This window comes from Pinus tabuliformis, chromosome 1_2, assembly GCF_031772625.1.
Source record: "Pinus tabuliformis cultivar Carrire ecotype Pingquan chromosome 1_2, CPIR1, whole genome shotgun sequence".
NCBI classification, from domain to species: domain Eukaryota; kingdom Viridiplantae; phylum Streptophyta; class Pinopsida; order Pinales; family Pinaceae; genus Pinus; species Pinus tabuliformis.
In genome coordinates, this window is record NC_142298.1 from 78,984,191 (window position 1) to 79,004,859 (window position 20,669).

The window sequence follows — 20,669 nt, forward strand, 5'->3', positions numbered from 1 at the left end:
ATTTGAAAAAGAATGTCAATATAATAAATTAATAACTGCGAGTTAGATAAGACTTTTACTCAAAATTGATGAAATTATGTTCAAACAAGAGCACTCTTGTCTTCCATAATTGATTTTTGAAGTTGGTTCTGATTTTTAAAGTGGGTTCTTTTCAAAATCTATTTAAAAGCTTTACATTGTCATTTTCAAATATCTTACATAAAACTTAAATTTCAAATTTAAAAATACTTTTATCTCTTACAAATAAACTAGAATTGAATCGAAATATTCAAACGAATTTAGAATCATGAATTTGCATTAATTTACTTTCTCTGAACTAATTACATTTTATAAAAAGTGAATTTCTATTTTCAAAATTTTTAATAAATAAACTAAATTTTGATAATAAAAATATAATAAAATAATACATATTAAATATTGAATAAATGTTTTTTTAAATAATCTTTGTGGTTGGTATATGATATATAATCATTAGGGACTTTGCATCAATCAGCATAATGAATTAGCATTAAAGAGGTCGATCAATCTCTAATCTCTACTCTCTTATTCTCAGCGATGGCGGAGCAGTGCTAGGAGAAGGCTGCACAAGCTCAACAAACAACTCAAGTAATACTTTATGTGTTTACTGGTCTTGTTTCATTCTCTTATATTTTTTAGACTGCAACGTATCAATTAGTAATTTCATTGTTATTGATGTTATTGTTGTTGGTGATGGTATTTTATATTTTGCATCATGAAGGGGGTGAAGAATATGACTGAGGAGAAGGCTTCTCGGGCCGCTGACGCGAGCAAGGGATGGATCAGTCTACCATGGGAAAAGCCCAGGAGGGCAAAGAACAAACTGGCTCTTCCTTCCAACAAGTTGTTAGTTGATTTTATGACCAAACAATTAATTATTAATCTGAAAATGTATTGGATTTAACTGAATTTGGATGATGTTAATGCATGCATGGGACAAGGCGAAGGGCACTACACATAGCTTCATGGACATTGTAAAGAGCCCCTTTGGTGGAAATGCAGGTGAACAGAACAAATGAGGACTGTCGTGCTATTCTAAGACTTTAGAATAGAAATAACATATTGTAATAATTGTCCCATTTTTTTGTGGATAATAAGTATTTGATGAGCTAACTTATTAGTAAACAAATGAAATGACCGCTTGTTCCCCATTTCCATTCGACGAATCTCGCGGGGGCTAAGAAGGGCCCTACCAGCAGCTTTTCCAGGGGGTGGTAGGGATGGTTTCGAAAGAATGGCCAGCGTTCGGATCTGCCATGAGCACTCTATTTCTACGTGACTATTATTGAATCTCTCAAGTTCGATGGCATGTTAATGAGAAGTCACTGCAAATATTAAGCGATATCAAGCTATTGGCAACAACATATAACAACCGTGCATCACGAAATAAGGTTTGGGGAAGTTTTATGGATGGCAAAACAAGCCTGTTTTCTACCTGAGGTCTAAATATAGTTAGTGATCAAACAAGAAATTACATAGTGCTCATTTTTTTGAGGTGGAAAAAAATCACCAAATTTTGAAAAGTGGTGATTTAGAATACATTTTTTTAGTATATTTTTGGCACTTTAATTTTTTTTTATGTATCAAGTATGAACATTTTTTTAAATGTTAATGATCTTCATGTTGATTTTGAAAAGTGTCATGCAACAACAACACATTTTTTTAGAGGGTTTATTTTTAACACTTTAAATTTTTTTATGTATCAACTATAATCATTTTTTTTGTTAGTGATTTTCATCTTGATTTTGAAAAGTATTGATGCAATATCAACCCTTTTTGTTTAGAGGGCTTATTTTTTACACTTTAAATTTTCTAATTTATTAAGTGTGGATATATATTTTTTAAATGTTGGTGATTTTCATGTTGATAATAAAGCATAAAAAATAAAAAGACAAAAAATAAATCAAATATATATATTAAAAAACCACCATAAAAATGTAAAATAAATAAATAAATAAAATTAACCTGTAAAAAAAAAAAAAAACAAAAAAGAAATAAAAAATAACAATAAATAAAATATTTCTAAAAAACACATAATTTAAAAAAAAAAAAAAAAAAATTAACCAAAAAAAAATTCTAAAGCAATTTTATTTTAAGTTAGAAAAAATATATTCCATCATTATTTTCTTTTCTAATCTTCTATCACGCATGACAGCTTAATGGATTTCTGATTATTAAGATATCTAATTTAAGATTAACACCCCCTCATTGAAAGCTGAGTTGACACTGGGAGCCTAGATGAACTCATCTCGATACAGTCCACGAAATCCCAACCGTGTAACTTGTAAATTCTCAGCTTTGATCTCCCAAAAGTCTCCCACGGGCAACATTCCCATAAATAATTGCATGATTCCTTGCATGCCTTGAGTTTGGAGCTGTAACTGCCATTCCTGGGCGATAACTTCGAGGATTTTGGGCTGAATTCTGCTCGTAGCGCAGCGCGATCAATATATTTGAGCTTCATCGGGCTTTTTAACATTTGGATTTGAATAGCGGTCGTCGTAAGGGTTTCGAAGGTCGTCTTCCTGAATTTTCAGGGTTTATCGAGATGGGTTCTAGAAGTAGTTCTCCCTACTGGTGTCATGCTTGCAATCGTATGTTAAGATTATTGACAGGAGAGCCCACTGTTTGTCCCACTTGTGGCGGAGGGTTTGTAGAGGAAGCAAGCGATGGCATTTCGAGCTCCCGAACAAACCCCTTCGAGGGCTTCTTAATGGAGGGCGGAGAAAGGCTTTCTGTGGCTGACCTCATGGCTGACCTGCTCAACTTGATGAGTAACCAAGAAAATAGAGAAGGCCGCGGTCATGTCCCTGACAGGAGTCTCAGACGGGGCGCGATTGGGGGTAATGGCCCCATGGTGTTAATTTTGGGCAGTGATACAGGAATCGAACCCAGGACCTTGCCTGCAAATATTGGGGATTATTTCATGGGTCCTGGGTTAGAACAGCTAATAGAACAGCTGTCTCAGAACGATAGGTTGGGCTCTCCTCCTGCCCCGAGGGCCGCCGTGGATGCAATGCCCACGATTAGGATCAATTCCCGACATCTGATTAACAATTCGCACTGCCCTGTCTGCAATGACCGGTTCGAAGTCGGAGGCGAAGCCAGGGAGATGCCCTGCAAGCACATTTATCATTCAGATTGTATACTTCCCTGGCTGGCTCAGCACAATTCGTGTCCCATCTGTCGCCTTGGATTGCCGGGCGACTTTCCAGCTACATCACAGGCTAGATCTTCATCCAGGCCCAGAAGTGCCGCGTCATAACCCCCGGCTGCCAAGGTAATGTCCGGGGATCTCAGGATGCCCCTTGTTTTATGCTGCGCAAAACAGTAATTCTAGGAATTATGTTTCAAGTGGAAAGAATACCAACGTTAATACTAATAATAATTCAAGAAGCAGAGACCATGGACGAGGTTCGACCAACGGAATTTAATGTCGTCTGTACATTCTTCCACTGCAAATCATTGTTCTCATCGTGGTCAATATGCTTCAAATACAAATGATAACGTTATCCGGAGGCAGCCGTGGTGGCCCTTTGAGGAAGGCAATGGTTCTCCTTGGAGGATCAAGCTGAGTCACTCAGTACTCCAGTATGGTGAATGTAGACTGTAAATACTGGTTACATGGAGTACTATATTTTAATAAAGTACTATACATAAACCATTTCAATTTCAATTTTTTTTGTTCCTCTTATATATATATATAAATTAATTAATTACTTATTAAATAAATTATTTTAGATTTTAATTTATATCTATCTTTAAAAAAAACCTCAAAATAACCCTAATTAACTATGATAAAAATATATTCCATCATTATTTTCTTTTTTAATCTTCTATCACGCATGACAGCTTAATGGATTTTTCTGATTATTAAGATATCTAATTTAAGATTAACACCCCCTCATTGAAAGCTGAGTTGACACTGGGAGCCTAGATGAACTCATCTCGACAAGCAAATTGGAGGAATCATTTTTCCCTGTGCAAGATAATAGCAGATAAAGCATAATATTTTTCGGACTAAACGTCACACATCTTGCTCGAATTGAACCGTTCAAGCACAGAGCGACATATATCTATTGATATTCACTTACTGCATATAGTTTGTAAATTTGTCTGGATTTTGATAAAAATTTGTAAAGTTTTTTAGGATTTTCGTAAATTTAGATTACATGTGTCAAATTTCAAGATTTTAGATGCTTTGGAAGTTTTTGATGGGGTTGAATTTATTTTCACCATCAAAAATATGATTCAAACACTACACTTTTTTGAATTTTCTTTTGGGCAATCACTTTTGACCATTCACACAATTACTCATTAGACCTGGCCTTAAATAATTAAGTTAGGTAGTTAAATATTTAATAATAATAATGATAAGTATATTAATGTTAATATTAATAATAATAATATTATTTATTAAATAATTAGGTTATTTAGTAAAATATTTAATAATAATAATGATAATTATATTAATTTTTATAATGTATTTTTGATAAATCACATTTCAAGTTATTAATTTCTTCCAAACTAATATGATTTATCATCACAACAAAAATTAATTATATTAATATTAATTATTATTATAATACATACATAATAATATATTAAATTAACTTAAATAATTAAATATTTTAAAATTTATAAATAAAGAAATTAAATTAATTTATTATGTATTTTAGAATTATATATATATATATATTATTATAATACATACATAATAATATATTAAATTAACTTAAATAATTAAATATTTTAAAATTTATGAATAAAGAAATTAAATTAATTTATTATGTATTTTAAAATTATATATATATATTTGTTTTTAAGGTTGATTTTTTAAAAAAATTCTGATTTATTTTCCAATCTAATTTATCTAAAACTTAACGAGAATGCATTGAAATCACAAATTAAATTTAATGAGTGAACTCAAAAAGTAACAACATAAAACCATAAGATAATTATTCAATATAAAATAAAATTAAAAATATATATAGTTTGGACCACCTGGAAAACTATCAATTCCCTTTCGTTATCTATCTTTCAAATGAGTATTTTCTTGCCATTGACTTTTTTGGTTGACTTTCGTGCTTTGAACTTACCGAGATGTACACTAATATGCAGGTGAGGACTTTGACCAAAGGATAATGGAATATTTCATCAAATTGATCAAGAAAAAGCACCGAAAAGATATTAGTAAGGATAGCAAAAATGAAATAAGACATTCAATGTGTTCTTTATAATATAGATATAAACAAAACATCTAAAGAAAAGTAATTGCACAATGATCTAGTCCGAGAAAACAACGTTTTCCACGAATCAATTAATTCTTCTAGAAAAATTCAACAATTCCAATTTAATAATCCTATCGGCCTCTCTTTGTACCTTTTGGGACAATTGCTAGTAATAATAATAATAAAAAAAATATAATTACAAAAAAAATACCCCGCCAACCAGCCCAGGGGTGGTAGGGGCCAATTCCCGGCCTGGGGGTGAGTGGTGGAGGCAGTTGCGTGCGGCTCCCTTTTCACCAACCCCACGTCTTAACAGCGCCGGGGTGGCAAGTGTCAATTCCGGGAATCAACCCCTACCAACTTAGGCCTGTCGTTTTCGGATTTTTTAATTTTATTTTTTTTTTAAATTGTTTTTATTTTATTTTTTTAATATTTTTAATTTTTAATTTTAATTTTAATGTTTAATTTGTTTTTAATGTTTTATTTTATTTTTTTTAACTTTAAAAAAAATGTTTTTGATTTTTTTTTGTTAATTTTTAATTTTTTTCTTAAATTATATGTATTTTGAAATATTTTCCCAATTTTTTATTTTATTTTTTTTAATTTTTAAATTTTACAAGTTAATTTTGATTTTTTTACATTTTTTATTTTTATTTTTTATTTATTGATTTATTTTTTTTTCCAATATTTGAACTTTTGTTTTTTTTTTTGTATTTTGTATTTTTATTTGTTTATATATTTATTATTATTATTATTATTATTTTATGTAGAGTTTGTGTCAATGCTCGTCTAGCTACCCGATTTCATTATGTGTAATTTGATAGTTGATTTTAAATTTTTTGTCATAATGAATTGAGTCTGCCTCCGCAATGTGTCAATTTCATAGTTAGTCTTTAAGTTTTCATTACAATGGGTTGAGTTCCCCTATACTGCGTGTCAATTTGATGGTTGATTTTTAAATTTTTGTTACAATATATTAAGTTGTCTTAGGCTAACATTTTAAAATTCATCTACATTTAACATTTAAAAAATAAATTATTCTTGGTATAATAACTCGTCCATTCAGGTGTTCATTTTAAAGATTTTTAGTTATAATTTTTTTCCATAATGTCATGCTTGAAATATTTTGGAAACTTAAGATTTTTCCGTAGTCATAATCTTTGGTTTTAATACCATAGTTGAAAAATGCTCAAGATTTTAATGTTTCTCTAAGTCATGATATTTTATCTCTAATGTTGTGATTGAAAACAATTATAAGTATTTTTTCTCTAACACCATGCCTGAAAATTGTTGAAATTTTAAGGTTTTTCAAAGATGTGATATTTTAAATTTAATGTCATGCTTAAAAATCTTGGAATTTCAAGGCTTTTCAAAGACATGATATTTTATTTTTAATCTCATGCTTGAAAATTGTTGGAAATTTAAAGTTTTTAGAAGTTATGATATTTTATTTTTAACGTCATTATTAAAAAAATGTTGAAAATTTACCCTGAAAAAAGACGTTATTCTAGTATCAACACTCTTCGTTTTCAAGGTGTCTTTTGCACAAAAAAAATTGGTTTTTATGGCCATTTTTTTTAGAATGTTGAAATTGTGCCCTGAAAAAAAATGTTATTCTAGCATCAACACATTTTGTTTTCAGTCAGTGTTTTCATGTTTTTTCGATTACAATACCTGTTTTGAGGTAATAGTTACAGTTTGATTAGTAACTATATTTTTAGTGTTTTGTAGTTTACGAAATAGAGTTGCTATGTATCTCACAATACAATACCTAATTGTATTGTATTTAATGTATTTAATTTAGAAATTTGGAATTATATTGTATTTAATGTATTTAATTTAGAAATTTGGAATTTATGTTTGGTTGGGGCTCAAAATATTGTATTTTTCATTTTGAAAGTTCTAAATGTAAATCCCTCGGGAAAGGCCCGTGGCAATAAGTTGAATCTCACACTACTTAAATGTGTTGTATTTCATTTTATTTATTTAATTTTTAAATTTCGGAATTAGAACTTATGTTTCATTATTTTTCCATTTTGAAAGTTCCAAGTGTAACTCCCTCAAGGGAGGAGCCATGCCCATAAATATGTCAAACCTATGACATTCATCTTCATTAGCGAGAGTAGATTAGATTAGCATAGATGTGTGCTTGCATGAGTAAAATTAGATTAGATTAGCGTAGTTTTGTGTTGGCCTATATAAGTTTGCTAAAGTTTCTCTGGGAGCCATAGAACCATGGTCCATGAGATTGGCTGGTACCTATTCAATTAAAACAATGTGACACTAACATGGAATTTATGAGATGAAATCAACCCACATTTAAAGCCCATGAGCTCTTCCATATCTAAGATTCGTGAGTGTTATTAATGTTATATAGTATTGCACTAAGATGACATTTATCAAATAAAATCAACCCATGTTTGAAGCCCATAAGCTCTTCTGTATCTACACAGAGGATTCGACACGGTTATTAGTCCCTGCCTAAAGGGGGCAGTAGGGAATATAAGAATCGATTTGCATCGATATGCGCATCAATATTTATAAATCAAATGACCAAATCCAAAGTTTTGGTTTCACATATTTCAGTTCACCTTTTTGCAGCTTATTAAAAATTGACAACGTTTTCTGTTAGCAAATGAAAAAATTTGAGGTCTTATTTGGCCTCTTCCTGAGGCCCGGGGCAAGAAAGCTTACGGTTAAAATGCATATTCTGAACAAAAATTTGCTTAATGAAATAGAGTTAGAATTATGTATTTAGTTAATATCAAATGTTTGTTGCATGTAATGTCTCGTGGGAATGTGCATGTGGCTTCGGACTAGCGGATTACAGACAACTTCCTATGTGGCTCTCGATGCAATTTCCTAATGAATGCAGCCGCTGCTTAATTCAGTTATCTTTTCAGCAAAATGTTGCACTTTCATAATGAATGCAGTCACTGCTTAATTCAGTTATTTTTTCAGTAAGATTTATTTTCAGCAAAAATGTTGCAGTGTCATATTGAATGTAGTCACCGTTTAATTCAGTTATCTTTTTAGTAAAATTTCTTTTCAACAAAATGTTGTAAGTTCTATTCGATTTGCATTAGAGCCAAGAAGCAGAGCCGCCTAGAAACAAAACTGTCGAGAAGGACAGAAGCCGACCTGCACTAGTTACATAGCTTCACCCGATCGCGAGAGGGCAGCGGTGCCTCCCAACCTCAAGGCCAATGAACTTTCCAGTGGTTTAGAGCACCAAGAGTGTCGCACCCTACTTCCAAGTGTTGATGTTTTTTCTTATGAACTTTCCATCTATTTAGAGCACCAAGAGTTATGCATTTATTTTTGATTAAATGTTTCATATCAGGTAAAATAACGACTCTCTCTGTTGGCTAGTTGGGGCGTTGTATTCCAGTGAGCTTCGAAGATGGTGTGTTAATGTACTGCAAAAGGTCTTAACATAGTTATCGATCAAACGGCAACTATTACCTCAAAACAGGTATCGAGCCTAAAAATCTCAAAAACACATGAAAACACAATCCAAAATTAAAAGGTGTTGATTTTGCATTACCATTTTTCCAGAGTAAATTCTCCATTTTTTTAAAAATAACAGTAAAAAACAATAAAAGCCATTTTGTTTGGTGCAAAAAACACCTTGAAATCGAAAAGTGTTAATGTCAGATATATATATATATATATATATTAGGGTACATTTTCAACATTTTTTAATAGTGACGTTAAAAATAAAATATTATGACTCTGAAAAACTTTAAATTTCCAACGATTTTCAAGCATGACATTAACGACAAAATATCACGACTTAGAAAAACATTAAAATTTTGACAATTTTTCAACCATGGAATTAAAATAAAAAACTATCACTGCAAAACAATCTTAAGTTTTCAAAATATTTCAAGCATGACATTATGGAAAAAAAAATAAAAATAAAAAAAAATAAAAAAATTATGACTAAAAAAACTTTAAAAATGAACCCTTGAATGAACGAGTTATTATACTAAGAGTAATTTTTTCTAAATGTTAAATGTATAACAATTTTAAAATCTTAACCTAAAACAACTTGATACATTGCAAAAAAAAAAAAATTAAAAATCAACTATCAAATTGCACATAATGGGATCAAGTTGCTAGACAGGCATTGACACAGACCCTCTATATATATATATATATATATATATATGAAATATACATAAGAAAACAAAAATTTCTGATATTAAAAAAAAAAAAAAATTAAAAAAACACAAAAATACAAAAGAAAATACAAAGTTCAAATATTAAAAAAAAAAAAAAAAAAAAACATGACCAAAAAAATCAAATATAAAAAATATATAGAAGTACAAAAATTCAAATATTGAAAAAAATTAATAACAAGTAATAAAACATAAAATAACATCACAACAAAATCAAATATAAAAAATATATAGCAATAACATAAAAAAATTATAAAATGTAAAAAAAATTAATCATGCCATGTACAACTAAAATAAATAAATAAATAGTAAAATCAAATAAAAAATTAAAAAATAAAAATAAACAAAAATTACAAAAATAAAATACAACTTAAAAAAAAAAGGTTCCCTGGCCACTCTAGGCACACCCGGCCAGGGGTGGCAAGGGGATTAATGACAAAAAATAAATTAAATATCATATTTAAAAAAAATATAAGAAAATGAAAAATTTAAATAAATAAAACAAAATATATATATATATATATATATATATATATATATAAATTAATTTAAGAAAAAATAATAAAAATAAAAACCATCTTTTTAAGTTAAAAATAAAAAATAAAAACATCATTTAAAAATAGGGTTAAATAATTACTATATATATATATATAGATATATATAATTTTAAAAATTAAAAAATAAAATATACAATATTAAAAAAATTAAAATAAATAAATAAAATTAAAATTAAAATTGATATATATATATATATATATATATATATATATATATATATATATATATATATTAAAAAAAGCAATTAAATTGTTTTATTTATTAACATAACCCCCTCGCTCCTCCTCCTTTCCCACCCCCTCACTCCCCCACCGTAACCCTCCATCTCCCCTCTCCCCTCCCCATCCTCCACTCCAAATACCACCCTCCCCCCTGTCCCTCCGCTCTCGCGACCCCCAGCCTTCCCCTCTCCCTGACCCTCACCTACCCACCTCCCTCATCCCCCATCCGCTCTCCACCCCCGCCTGGGACCCCAGCCTGCGGCTCTTGTGCCTAGGTGGGTTGGGGGAAGGCTACGATCGGCACCACCCTACCCGCTCGGGTCTCCAAGCAACAGCCAAGAGGCTGTAAGCCAATTCTCGGAATCAGCCTGTGGCCTCTTGGCCGCTAGCTGGGGGCCAGGGCGGGCAGGGAGGGCCAGGTTAGGAGGGGACAAGTTTGGGGGGTGGGGGGGGGGGGCGGGAGGCAAGGTGCGGGGAGGGACAGGGACGACTGGGGGGAGGGAGGGCGTCAAGTGAGGAGTGGAGGAGGGGGCAAGGAAGAGGGGGTGCGGAGGGATGAGGAGCGAGGGGGGAGGGGGTTTATTTTCTTTTATGTTTTTTTTTTTTTTTTTTTTTCATCTTTTATATATATATATATATTAAATTTGAATATTTTTTAATGGTTTTGATTTTTTTTGAAATTTTGTTTTTTAATTGTTTTTGTTTTTAATTTTATTTATTTATTATTATTTTTTATCTTATTTCTTTATTTTTATAATTTTAATTAAAATAAAAATAAAAATCTTAAATTTTTTATTTTATTTATTTGAATTATTTTATTTTTTTAATATTTTTTTTCTTAAATTTTTTTTGGTAATTATTTCAAGTATTTTTTGGGTCAAATGAAGCTTTTATTTTTTATTTGTGTGTTTTAACTTAAAAAACGTTCTTAGAGTTTTTTTTGTTTAATTTGTTTTTCTTTAAATTATAAATATATTTTTGAAAAAAAATCTTTTTTTTTTTTTATATTTTTTTTTTCTGTTTTTTTTTTTCCCTGTTAATTTTTTTTTAACATTTTTCTAGTTTTTTGTTTTTGTTTTTCCTTTTTTTATATTTTTTTGTATTTGATTTCTTTTGTCATGTTCTTTTAATTTTATTTTTATGTTTTATTATTAACATGAAAATGACTAATATTTAAAACAAAATATCCACACTTAATTCATTAGAAAATTTAAAATGTAAAAACTAAGCCTTCTAAACAAAAAGGGTTGATACTTATCAACACTTTTTCAAAATCAAAATGAATCTAACAAAGAAAAAAATGTTGACACTTATACATAAAAAAATTAAAGTGTCAAAAATAAGCTCTTTAAGAAAATGTGTTGATGCCACATCAACACTTCTCAAAATCAGCATGAAAATCATTAACATTTAAAAAAATTGTTCATACTTGATATATAAAAAAAATTAAAGTGGCAAAAATATGCTCCTAAAAAAAAAATGTGTATTCTCAATCACCATTTTTCAAAATCAAGTGATTTTTTGCTACCTCAAAAAAATGAATACTTGATTATTTACTCGTTTGATCGGTAACTATATTTTTTACCAAATTAGGTCCTGAAATATCTTGCTTTTGTTAATAGAACTTGTGTTAGACCACAACCAACCCTTTTAAAATATCTATTCAATTCCAAAAATATCTTCGTAGTACAGAGTTCGAAATAATAACATTCAATCATACACAAACACTGATACAATCAAATTGTATCTTAGTATACAGACCCAAAAGACTTATACACTCAAATTGTATCTTAGTGCAAGAGACTCAAAACGCACTAAAAGCTTTTTTTTTTTCAGAAAGAAAATCAAAAACACCCAAAAAACAAAAAATAGTCTTTTGATCCACACGTTCTTCCTAATTAACTATTTCTAGACCTCAATAATAAAACTAAAATTTGTCAAAACACATAACTCTCACCACCACAACAAACCTGGCAACAGAGACAAAGGCTAGTCATCAGTTGATACATTTTGATTGGTAGGCTTACATTTTGAGTCAAAGATCACCACCGACTGAAAGAGCACCAACGACTAACACATAATTAGAATGTGTGCAGCTTACGTTATATTTATTTTATTCATAAAATTATACTTTATCAAAAAAATTATATGATGAAGAATTAAATTAACCTGGTGTCTCTTGATGTTTTTCTGTGTTATGACATATCATTCGTTTAATTATGTTTATAGTGTGAAAAGAACCCATCACATGGTTTAATTATGTTTATAGTCTATAACATATCACATGGTTTAATTAGGCCGATAGGCCTTCCTTTGAAAGGGACTTTCGTCGTCCCTTTGTTTCCCAGGCTGACACCTGGCGTCTGGCATAGAGCGGGCATAAACCCTCTAACCACCCAAACCTTTATCCGCAGAATTCTGAAAGCGAGCGGTCATATGTTGGCTATGCGGGGAATATGCCCTCCTTGCTCGTCGCTCGTCGTGTATTCATGGATATTCATGAAGGCGGTTCTGCGGTTACCTAATTTTTAGTTGGAGTTTGAGACGTTTTGTTCGGAAGCTTCAGCGTTCATAAGCTCCAGTAGTAATGGCGCATATGAACTCTCAGTTTTGGCATTTCGCTCTTCCTGTTACGCTTGCCAGGGTCGATCCCTGCACCTTTCAAGAGATCCCTGCACCTCTCCCCAACTACGAAACATGCCTCTCATTTCTTCCTTGGCCGTTGGCGTTCTGCAACCTCGCTCTTCTGGTGCTCGAGGTGAAACCTACACTAGCACACCACAGGTATCTTGGATTGTGATCGCTTCTGTTTTTAAGGGTCCGTGACTGGGGACTTTGAATCAGACAGTCTTGTGACAGACAAAACTCAAGGGCAGGCCCTGCTCTCGAGTATCCCGAAATCCATGCTTTGTTATTCGAGCTATTGACGGCGACTCGGCGAGCATGAGGCCGATCCAGGCCTTCTCTTAATCTAACTACTCCCTTCTTCATTAGGTAACGACTGCAACTCTTCTTTAAATACGAACCCTAAAAGCTGTGAATTGCGAGACTTTGTATTGCGATTTTCGTTTTCGATTTTCCGTTGGAATTAGGCTTTAACAGAGATGAAGTCATTTTTTGCTATTATCTATATTTGGGTGCTCTGCGGTCTAATAGTTTTACAGCAAAACACTTGTGCAGCTGTACGTTCTTCTCCAAAGTTTCATACCAAAGGTTTTTTCCTACCGTTGATTTCAATTTTTTCATTCAGGTTCCCCAGTTGGAGCATTTTGTTATATCACGACCTACGCTTCAATCTCACCTTTTCCCCTTTTAGGTATCTTTGCGCAGACCATTGATCATCTAAGTTCACAGAATAACGAGGCTGCCAGAGATGGAACGATCTTAACAGATAAAGTATTTTCACTTGTTCCCGCTATTCTCATTAATATGGTTTTGTATATTTAATTTGATTGTACTTATGATAACAGAAGAAAGTGGTTTTGATTTTCTTGAAGCTTAGGGTTAATGTTTCTGAGGAAGAGTCGTTGACATGGTCTTATACTCAACTTATGTTGCTTGCCACTTCTGGACAGACTGAAGTGAAACAAAGTACTAGAGACAACTATAAGGTTTACTCTTCCGGCTCTCACAGCAGCAAATACATGGAAATGGAGCGCAGAAAATTGATTTATCGCGTTGATTATGACGAGGCAACAACTTATCCAACCACCCCATCTGACGCATCACGGCCTCCTTAATGGGTAAAGCTTTCTGAAGAGAATTTGTAGCATACAGTTTCAAGAAGACGAGAACACATTACTGGTTGTGGTAATTGTGTTTTGTGTTTTTGGCTCTCTTTCTCCTAGCTTTGTAAATCCAATTTGGATCTGTGGAAAATGAAAATTCTAGCCATTGCATTGCTTTTAACCGTGCAATGTGTGTAAGGAGAAGTAGAATGTTGTCTTCATATCACATTGGATGTGGATGGGAACTCGATAAATGCTTGTTTTATGCCCTTCCTCTGAGTTTCGGTTTCACTATTTTTGCCAATGGTATTTTGCTATGTCCACATCATATTGATTCTTATATGGAATACGCTCCCATCTAACTCTACTTCTGTATAAGTTTTTCCCACATCTGCATTTGGCTTCTTATATGGAATACGCTCCCAGCTAACTCTACTTCTGTATAAGGTTTTCTCACATCTGCATTTGGCTTGCATTTTGGATGGCTTTTTCTTTGTTATATGTTTTTTTCTACAGCGTTGTATTTTTCTGGCAGGATGATATATGCGGACATGGGCACAATTTGCAGATCACTAGACCAGTTTTGTATTGATATGATACACTGGGCTACTGTTTCTCTATATGGGCTGTGTCTTTTTCTATACTGGTTTTACTATTATATAATGAAATCAACGTTTTTTCTTTTCTGAAAAAAAGAGAAGTAGAATGTGTAATGTTGAAATTGTTTTTGGAATTTGTGGATTTAAAACATTTTTTTTTTTTTTTATTCACGAGAAAATGACAGAAATGACTAACATTGAAGGATGTGCATGTAGATCTTGATCTTTTCTTCAGGTTGAAAATTGCCCCTTGTTTTTAAACCTTCTTGGATGCACTCATGTCAATTGACAAAAGAAATGTATATATATATTTTCATGGTTATAGTTGCATTTGTTTTAGTTCAGGTTTTTTTTCCCATTTTGTGGCTACAGTGACCTGTGAATAATCAGTGGACATTAACAATAGCCATTATTTTTTTTTTTTGAGAAAAGATATAGTTACCTGTTAATAAACGGAGGAGATCAACAAATACCTAACATTAGCAATAGACATTATTTTTCTTGAGAAATGGCATAGTGGCTTGTTAATAAACAGAGGAGATTGACAAACAGTGGACATTAACAATAGCTATTTTTCCTTGAGAAATGGTGCAGTGACCTGTTTAATAAACAGAGGAGATTAACAAAATAGTGGACATTAACAATACTTTCTTTTTTGAGATGGGGTAATGGGGAAAAAGGATAGAACACAAGAAAAAAAATGGGTTTAAGCCCCCACACCTATTGAAGTGTTCATGTTTCTCTTTCCCCAATTTGTGACTGTCCTGACCTGTCGACAATCATTGGATAAATCTTTCCCAATTTCACTTGGATCTTAGGTTCAGTCAACAGAACCGTAAGGTCTTCCTGGAAAGTTTTTCAACATTATCGCCCACTATACGGTAACCCTCGCAGGTAAGGCCCTTGTTGAATATATGATGTTTCTGTTATCATAGGTCTTTTGTTTTGCATGCTCATCATCGTATACAACTTACTTTTCCCCTTCTTTGCAGGGGAAAGCTACAGGTCTATACTGTCGATGGCTTCCACAGTGCAACCGTGGCGGCAACAATTTCTCCTTACCCCGGAAGTGAACCAGGTCATTCTTGTGGCTATGTTTCCTCTAAGCTTACTTATTATTAAATTATGTTATGGTTGTTCGAGAAGAGCGTCTTTTCTCTGTCGACTTGAGGGTTTTAAAATTATTATGGATGTTGAGCATTTTAGCTCTAGCCGGAACCAAAGTCAGTTGTTTTGTTTTCGTTTTTGTTAAGATCCATTTATGTAATTCATGGAATTACAGTGTTAAAATTTCTCTTCATAATTTACAGTGGTTATATTCTCCACTGAGTTTTCTATTGCCGAGAATGTAATTAGTAAATAGGTTTGACGTTATCCTTTTCCTGTACTGTTGGTTGCACAGGTTACTTGTAGGATACAAGTATGCATTTTGGTATTTTATGGCTAAACACTTGGTTTGAAACAGTCCTGCAATTAGAAGGTTCTTTAGTTGATAATCCCTAAGGGGTGGTTTACTTTTTCCTTTAGTTTAACAATTTCTGATAAATACTTCTTCTGTAGAGTAAAATCGGTCTGCTGGGTAGTCTATCTCATTTATGAGTTTTAGTTTTTCCTGTTATTAAGACAAACATTGGAACAGTTAGATCCAGAATATCCTTGCATGATTTTGTGTGCATTTGGAATTTGTGATAGTTATAGCCATATCTTTGACAGTTGTTCCCTTTCATGCATTCCTCATTGCAGTTGAGAGCACAAAAGCCCACTTGGGAAACTGGATCATCGTTTTCCCTAAAAAATAAAGCTGTGCAGAAACAAGAGCGTTTGCCTAAATCTGACCCGTTGGGCGTAAAGCTAGACATGAATGATGATTTGGAGGATCTGATAGATGAAGAAAGCCTTCTTTCTGAAGAGGATTCGAAAAGATCTTCATTGCCCTCTGGTTAGTAACAGGGGCTGGTGGCTGTTAATGTTGGTTTGCAGTTTATCCATTGGAAAGGAATATATATGATAGAATCCTCTTTAATAACGTTACAAACTTGATCAGCTTGGTCACTTTTCCCATCTATTCTTTCAATCCATATTTTGTAATTTGTTTTGTTGTGCAGCCAATGACTATGAAGTTAGTACGAAAAGAAAAGCCTGCAAAAATTGTACCTGTGGCCGAGCTGAGTTGGAAGAGAAACAGACGAAGTTGGGCCTGACTGCAGAACAGTTGAATAACCCACAATCTGCGTGTGGAAATGTATGCTGGTTCTTTTTAATCTTTTGCTCTTATTTCATTTCTTTCTCGGGAAGAAGTATTTGCAAATTGCCATCCCTATTTTGTGGAGAAAGGTTGCCAATTTATATAACCTTTTCACCATTATGGTATTTCTAGTTTGTTCTTTTAGTTACTGTTTACGAGTATAATTGTTATGTATAAAAGAACAGAATGCTGCGTTGATATCTGTCAAACTTCCTTTAGGTGTCTCTCTTAATATACACAGCTGTGTTTTTTAATGAAAACTTGAGTTTCCATCTCCATTTTTGAAGGAGAATCTTGGCTGCTGGGATCTGCAGCGTATACTATATTACAGTTACCCTATTTTATATTCCAAACTGTGAACAAGGTCACATACTGTAGGAATCAAAATGTAATATAATATTTGCTCATTTTTCTGATATAATGGATGTCTTGATTTTGTTAGTGTGGACTCGGGGATGCATTCAGGTGCAGTAGTTGCCCCTACAAAGGACTTATCTCCTTTCAAACTTGGGGAAAACTTAAAAGGTATATATACCACATACATATTGTTTTCCATCTATTGCGCCTTCTATTTTTAACAAGTTTGTTCTGACATATCAATTCCTCCATTTGACTAAAATGCTTTTACAAAAATTGCAGGTATCTCTTCCTGGCACACTCTTGACTGTTGATATGTGAGCAAAGTAGTGCTTTGAAGAGTTAACAATTAGTCATAAACCCTCAATCATTCCGTGCCATCCAAGTGATGGGTTGCTTACCTTTAAGCATTTCTAATGTAATTTCCCTTCAACCATTGAGTGCTTAAATTAAGCAATGGTGCAGCCTTATTTCTAGGTATAAATTATAATATAGTGTATGAGAATCACAACTATTGCTGGCGTTATTAGGACTGTTAGTGTTACCTATCTACTTTTGTATCTGTTATATATGACATATGAAATGATGAATCTGGCCAGGGAAGGAATGTTTATAGCATCCCAACATTGCTTCCTTGAAGGAAATGAGTAAAGTACTTAATATTTGTTTATCAAATTTAGGATAAGTTTGATTTGCTTGGCCAGCTCTTTTCTTATGCTGATTTTTCAATTACAACAGTCACGTAAGGGCTATTGTATTAACTATACGCACGATTTGTTAAGAAGTAATCGACCTAATTGAAGACATTCCCAACCATTCATTTGGGCAAATCTTTCATGACCATTCATTTGGGGAAAGCTCTCAAAAGGATGATAAATTGGTTTCCAGATCGGTTTTCTTTTGCCTTCCATTTGGTTGAAGTTGAATAGAATCACAAATTGACTCTCCCTGCCCTAAATGTGAATTGTATCCCATGATATCTTTCTTGCAGAGACACCTTTAAGGACTGTAGCTTTTACAAATGAAGTTAGACCGGATTTGTTCTTTTGATCGGTTTATTTTCCATTTGTAGCAAGAGAATACATCTTATATTACTTTGCAAAATAAGTAGATTACATCATGTGTCATGAGGGAGGACCTGGAGAATGCTTCATTTTGCCTCTTCCCCAGCATGGGTGTTAACACCCTTGTTCGGTGTATAGGGTCATTTTACCCTTATGGGTTTGACTAAACTTGTCTAGGCTTCCAGCCTCTTAACCGGGTTGAACTTTGTTTAGGCTTTCCAACGTTTTAGGTAGGTTGGAAATCCTAAATCCTTTTGTTACAACTTATGGATGACTCGTTTAAATGTTCTGCTGCTCGTCCTTCTCAAATTTATTAGTGGAGTTATCATTTTGGTCTTACAAAGCATAACCTATCTTCTCAAATTTATAAGTAGGGTTATCATTTTGGTCATACAAATCATAACCAATCTTCTCAACCGGATTTGTTCTTTTGATCTGTTTATTTTCCATTTCTAGAAAGAGAATACATCTTATATTACTTTGCAAAGTAAGTAGATTACATCATGTGTCATGAGGGAGGACCTGGAGACTGGTTTGACTAAACTTGTCTAGGCTTCCAGCCTCTTAACCTGGTTGAACTTTGTTTAGGCTTCCCAGCGTTTTAGGCAGGTTGGAAATCCTAAATCCTTTTGTTACAACTTACGGATGACTCGTTTCAATGTTCCGCTGCTCATCCTTCTCAAATTTATTAGTGGAATGATGAGTTATCATTTTGGTCTTACAAAGCATAACCTATCTTCTCAAATTTATTAGTAGGGTTATCATTTTGGTCATACAAAACATAACCAATCTTCTCAAATTTATTAGTACTTCTCAAATTTATTAGTAGGGGTAGGGTTATCAATGATCATTTTGGTTTTATAAGAATAAGTTAATAACCAAAGGGCATAATAAGCAATGCATTAATTTTGTTTTAAAACTTTTCAATATCAATAAAAGGAAAGAAACCCTTTTAGATTAAAAAGTAGATTTTTGTAATTCACTTGATTGACAAATTAATCATTTTAGTAATTGAAAATTATGTGAACATATTTAGAAATTGCAAGTTAATGATCAAATAATTATATTAAAAAAATTAGAAAATTCAGAATTACATAAAAAGACTTGTTAGGATATTGGAAACCTAAGCAGTTTGGAACAATTAGAAAATTCAGAATTACATAAAAAGAATTGTTAGGATATTGGAAACCTAAGCAGTTTGGAAATATATTGGTAGGGGATAGTCATGGTGGTTATTGCCTTGGTCACTAGCAAGCTTCGTATATGCTTGGCCATCTATAGAGTTTTTTTGATTTTGGGTAATTAATTTACTCTAAAATGAAATAAGACATTCAATGTGTTCTTTGTAATATAGATATAAATAAAACATCTAAAGAAAAGTAATTTCACAATGATCCAGGCCCCTTTCAACCTTTTCGGCTTATTTTCTTATATCAAACATTTGCAGGTTTCAACCAATTAACATTTCATTGAGTATGTATTTACAAAGCAATGATTTTGGGATCAAATCCCACAAAGCAATCCTATACTTGCTTTTCAAATTCCTTCAAGCTTTTGAAAGTAAAGTAAAACCAATGAATTATCAATATAATTTTAACATAATAAAAAACAATTAGAAAGCCTTTAGCCAACTCAAATTGCTCATTCGTTAGGCTTGAACCAACATCTCTTCTATAAAATTCAACAATTCCGATTTAATAATCCTATCGGCCTCTCTTTGTACCTTTTGGGACAATTGCTAGTTATGTTTATAGCTCTCAAAATAGTAGTTACTATGTGTTGAGAGATGACATATGATTCAATATTTAAATCATTTATTTTAAGTAGGTCAGAATTGTCATAGAAATAATTGTATCTTCGATCAACCATTAATGAAATGGAAATGGTTGAGTATTGTATGACCATTTAAAAGTGGATAGAAATGTTGATGAAGTGGACAGAAATTTTGACGAAGGTCACAACAAACAAAGATTAAACTTAAAAATATTTTTATGGGATTTTAATATTTTTGTCTGACACAGATATTTGGACTTTGATCTCTGTTTGGTCTAGTTTTTATGGGCATTTTATCCACTTTGGACTTTGATCTTTTTCTGGTCTGGTTTTTATGGGCATTTTATCCCCTTCTAAACTCTAGTAAACTACACTCTTCTAACTCTTCACTCTGAGATGCGACTTCATTTATTCAAGATTTAAATGAAAAATACAATTGCTTCTGACCATTAATGACATATTTATAGTGACTGATTTTTTATATATCTATGGAAAATAATTTAGATATTAAATCACTCTATTGACATAATTCCCATCTCTACAAACATAGTGAATTACTATTTGACACGTATATGTACTCAATAATACAACTTAATTTTTTCAAAGTTAGTAGCTCTTGGTGTAACTCTGTCGATCTTTTTTCAAAGTTGGTAGCAATTGGTGTAACTCTACCATGGCAGGGCCAAAAAAT

General features: G+C 32.3%; 1 protein-coding gene, 1 long non-coding RNA gene and 2 pseudogenes across 3 annotated transcripts; all 4 read left to right on the forward strand.

The window, feature by feature from the left end:
• The first annotated feature begins 555 nt into the window (after window positions 1-555).
• Window positions 556-1,037, forward strand: LOC149204511 (uncharacterized; annotated as a pseudogene).
• A 1,487-nt stretch (window positions 1,038-2,524) lies between these two features.
• On the forward strand, window positions 2,525-12,744 carry LOC149204512 (putative E3 ubiquitin-protein ligase RHC1A; annotated as a pseudogene).
• LOC149204513 (uncharacterized) lies at window positions 12,683-14,318 on the forward strand. The gene is made up of 4 exons (XR_016252374.1): window positions 12,683-13,206; window positions 13,393-13,425; window positions 13,529-13,608; window positions 13,788-14,318. It is a non-coding gene; the product is annotated as an uncharacterized LOC149204513 (long non-coding RNA).
• Window positions 14,319-14,627: 309 nt separating this feature from the next.
• On the forward strand, window positions 14,628-17,947 carry LOC149204514 (anamorsin homolog 1-like). 2 transcript variants are annotated; one of them, XM_089394737.1, is made up of 5 exons: window positions 14,628-15,617; window positions 16,283-16,478; window positions 16,645-16,789; window positions 17,227-17,309; window positions 17,424-17,947. In XM_089394737.1, exons 1-5 carry the CDS (start codon window positions 15,489-15,491, stop codon window positions 17,453-17,455), a joined length of 585 nt encoding a protein of 194 aa, XP_089250863.1. In that variant the 5' UTR covers window positions 14,628-15,488; the 3' UTR covers window positions 17,456-17,947. The 2 variants fall into 2 exon arrangements, with proteins under 2 accessions (XP_089250863.1, XP_089250865.1); XM_089394739.1 differs by having other exon boundaries at window positions 14,638-15,617; window positions 16,645-16,781.
• Window positions 17,948-20,669: the final 2,722 nt, after the last annotated feature.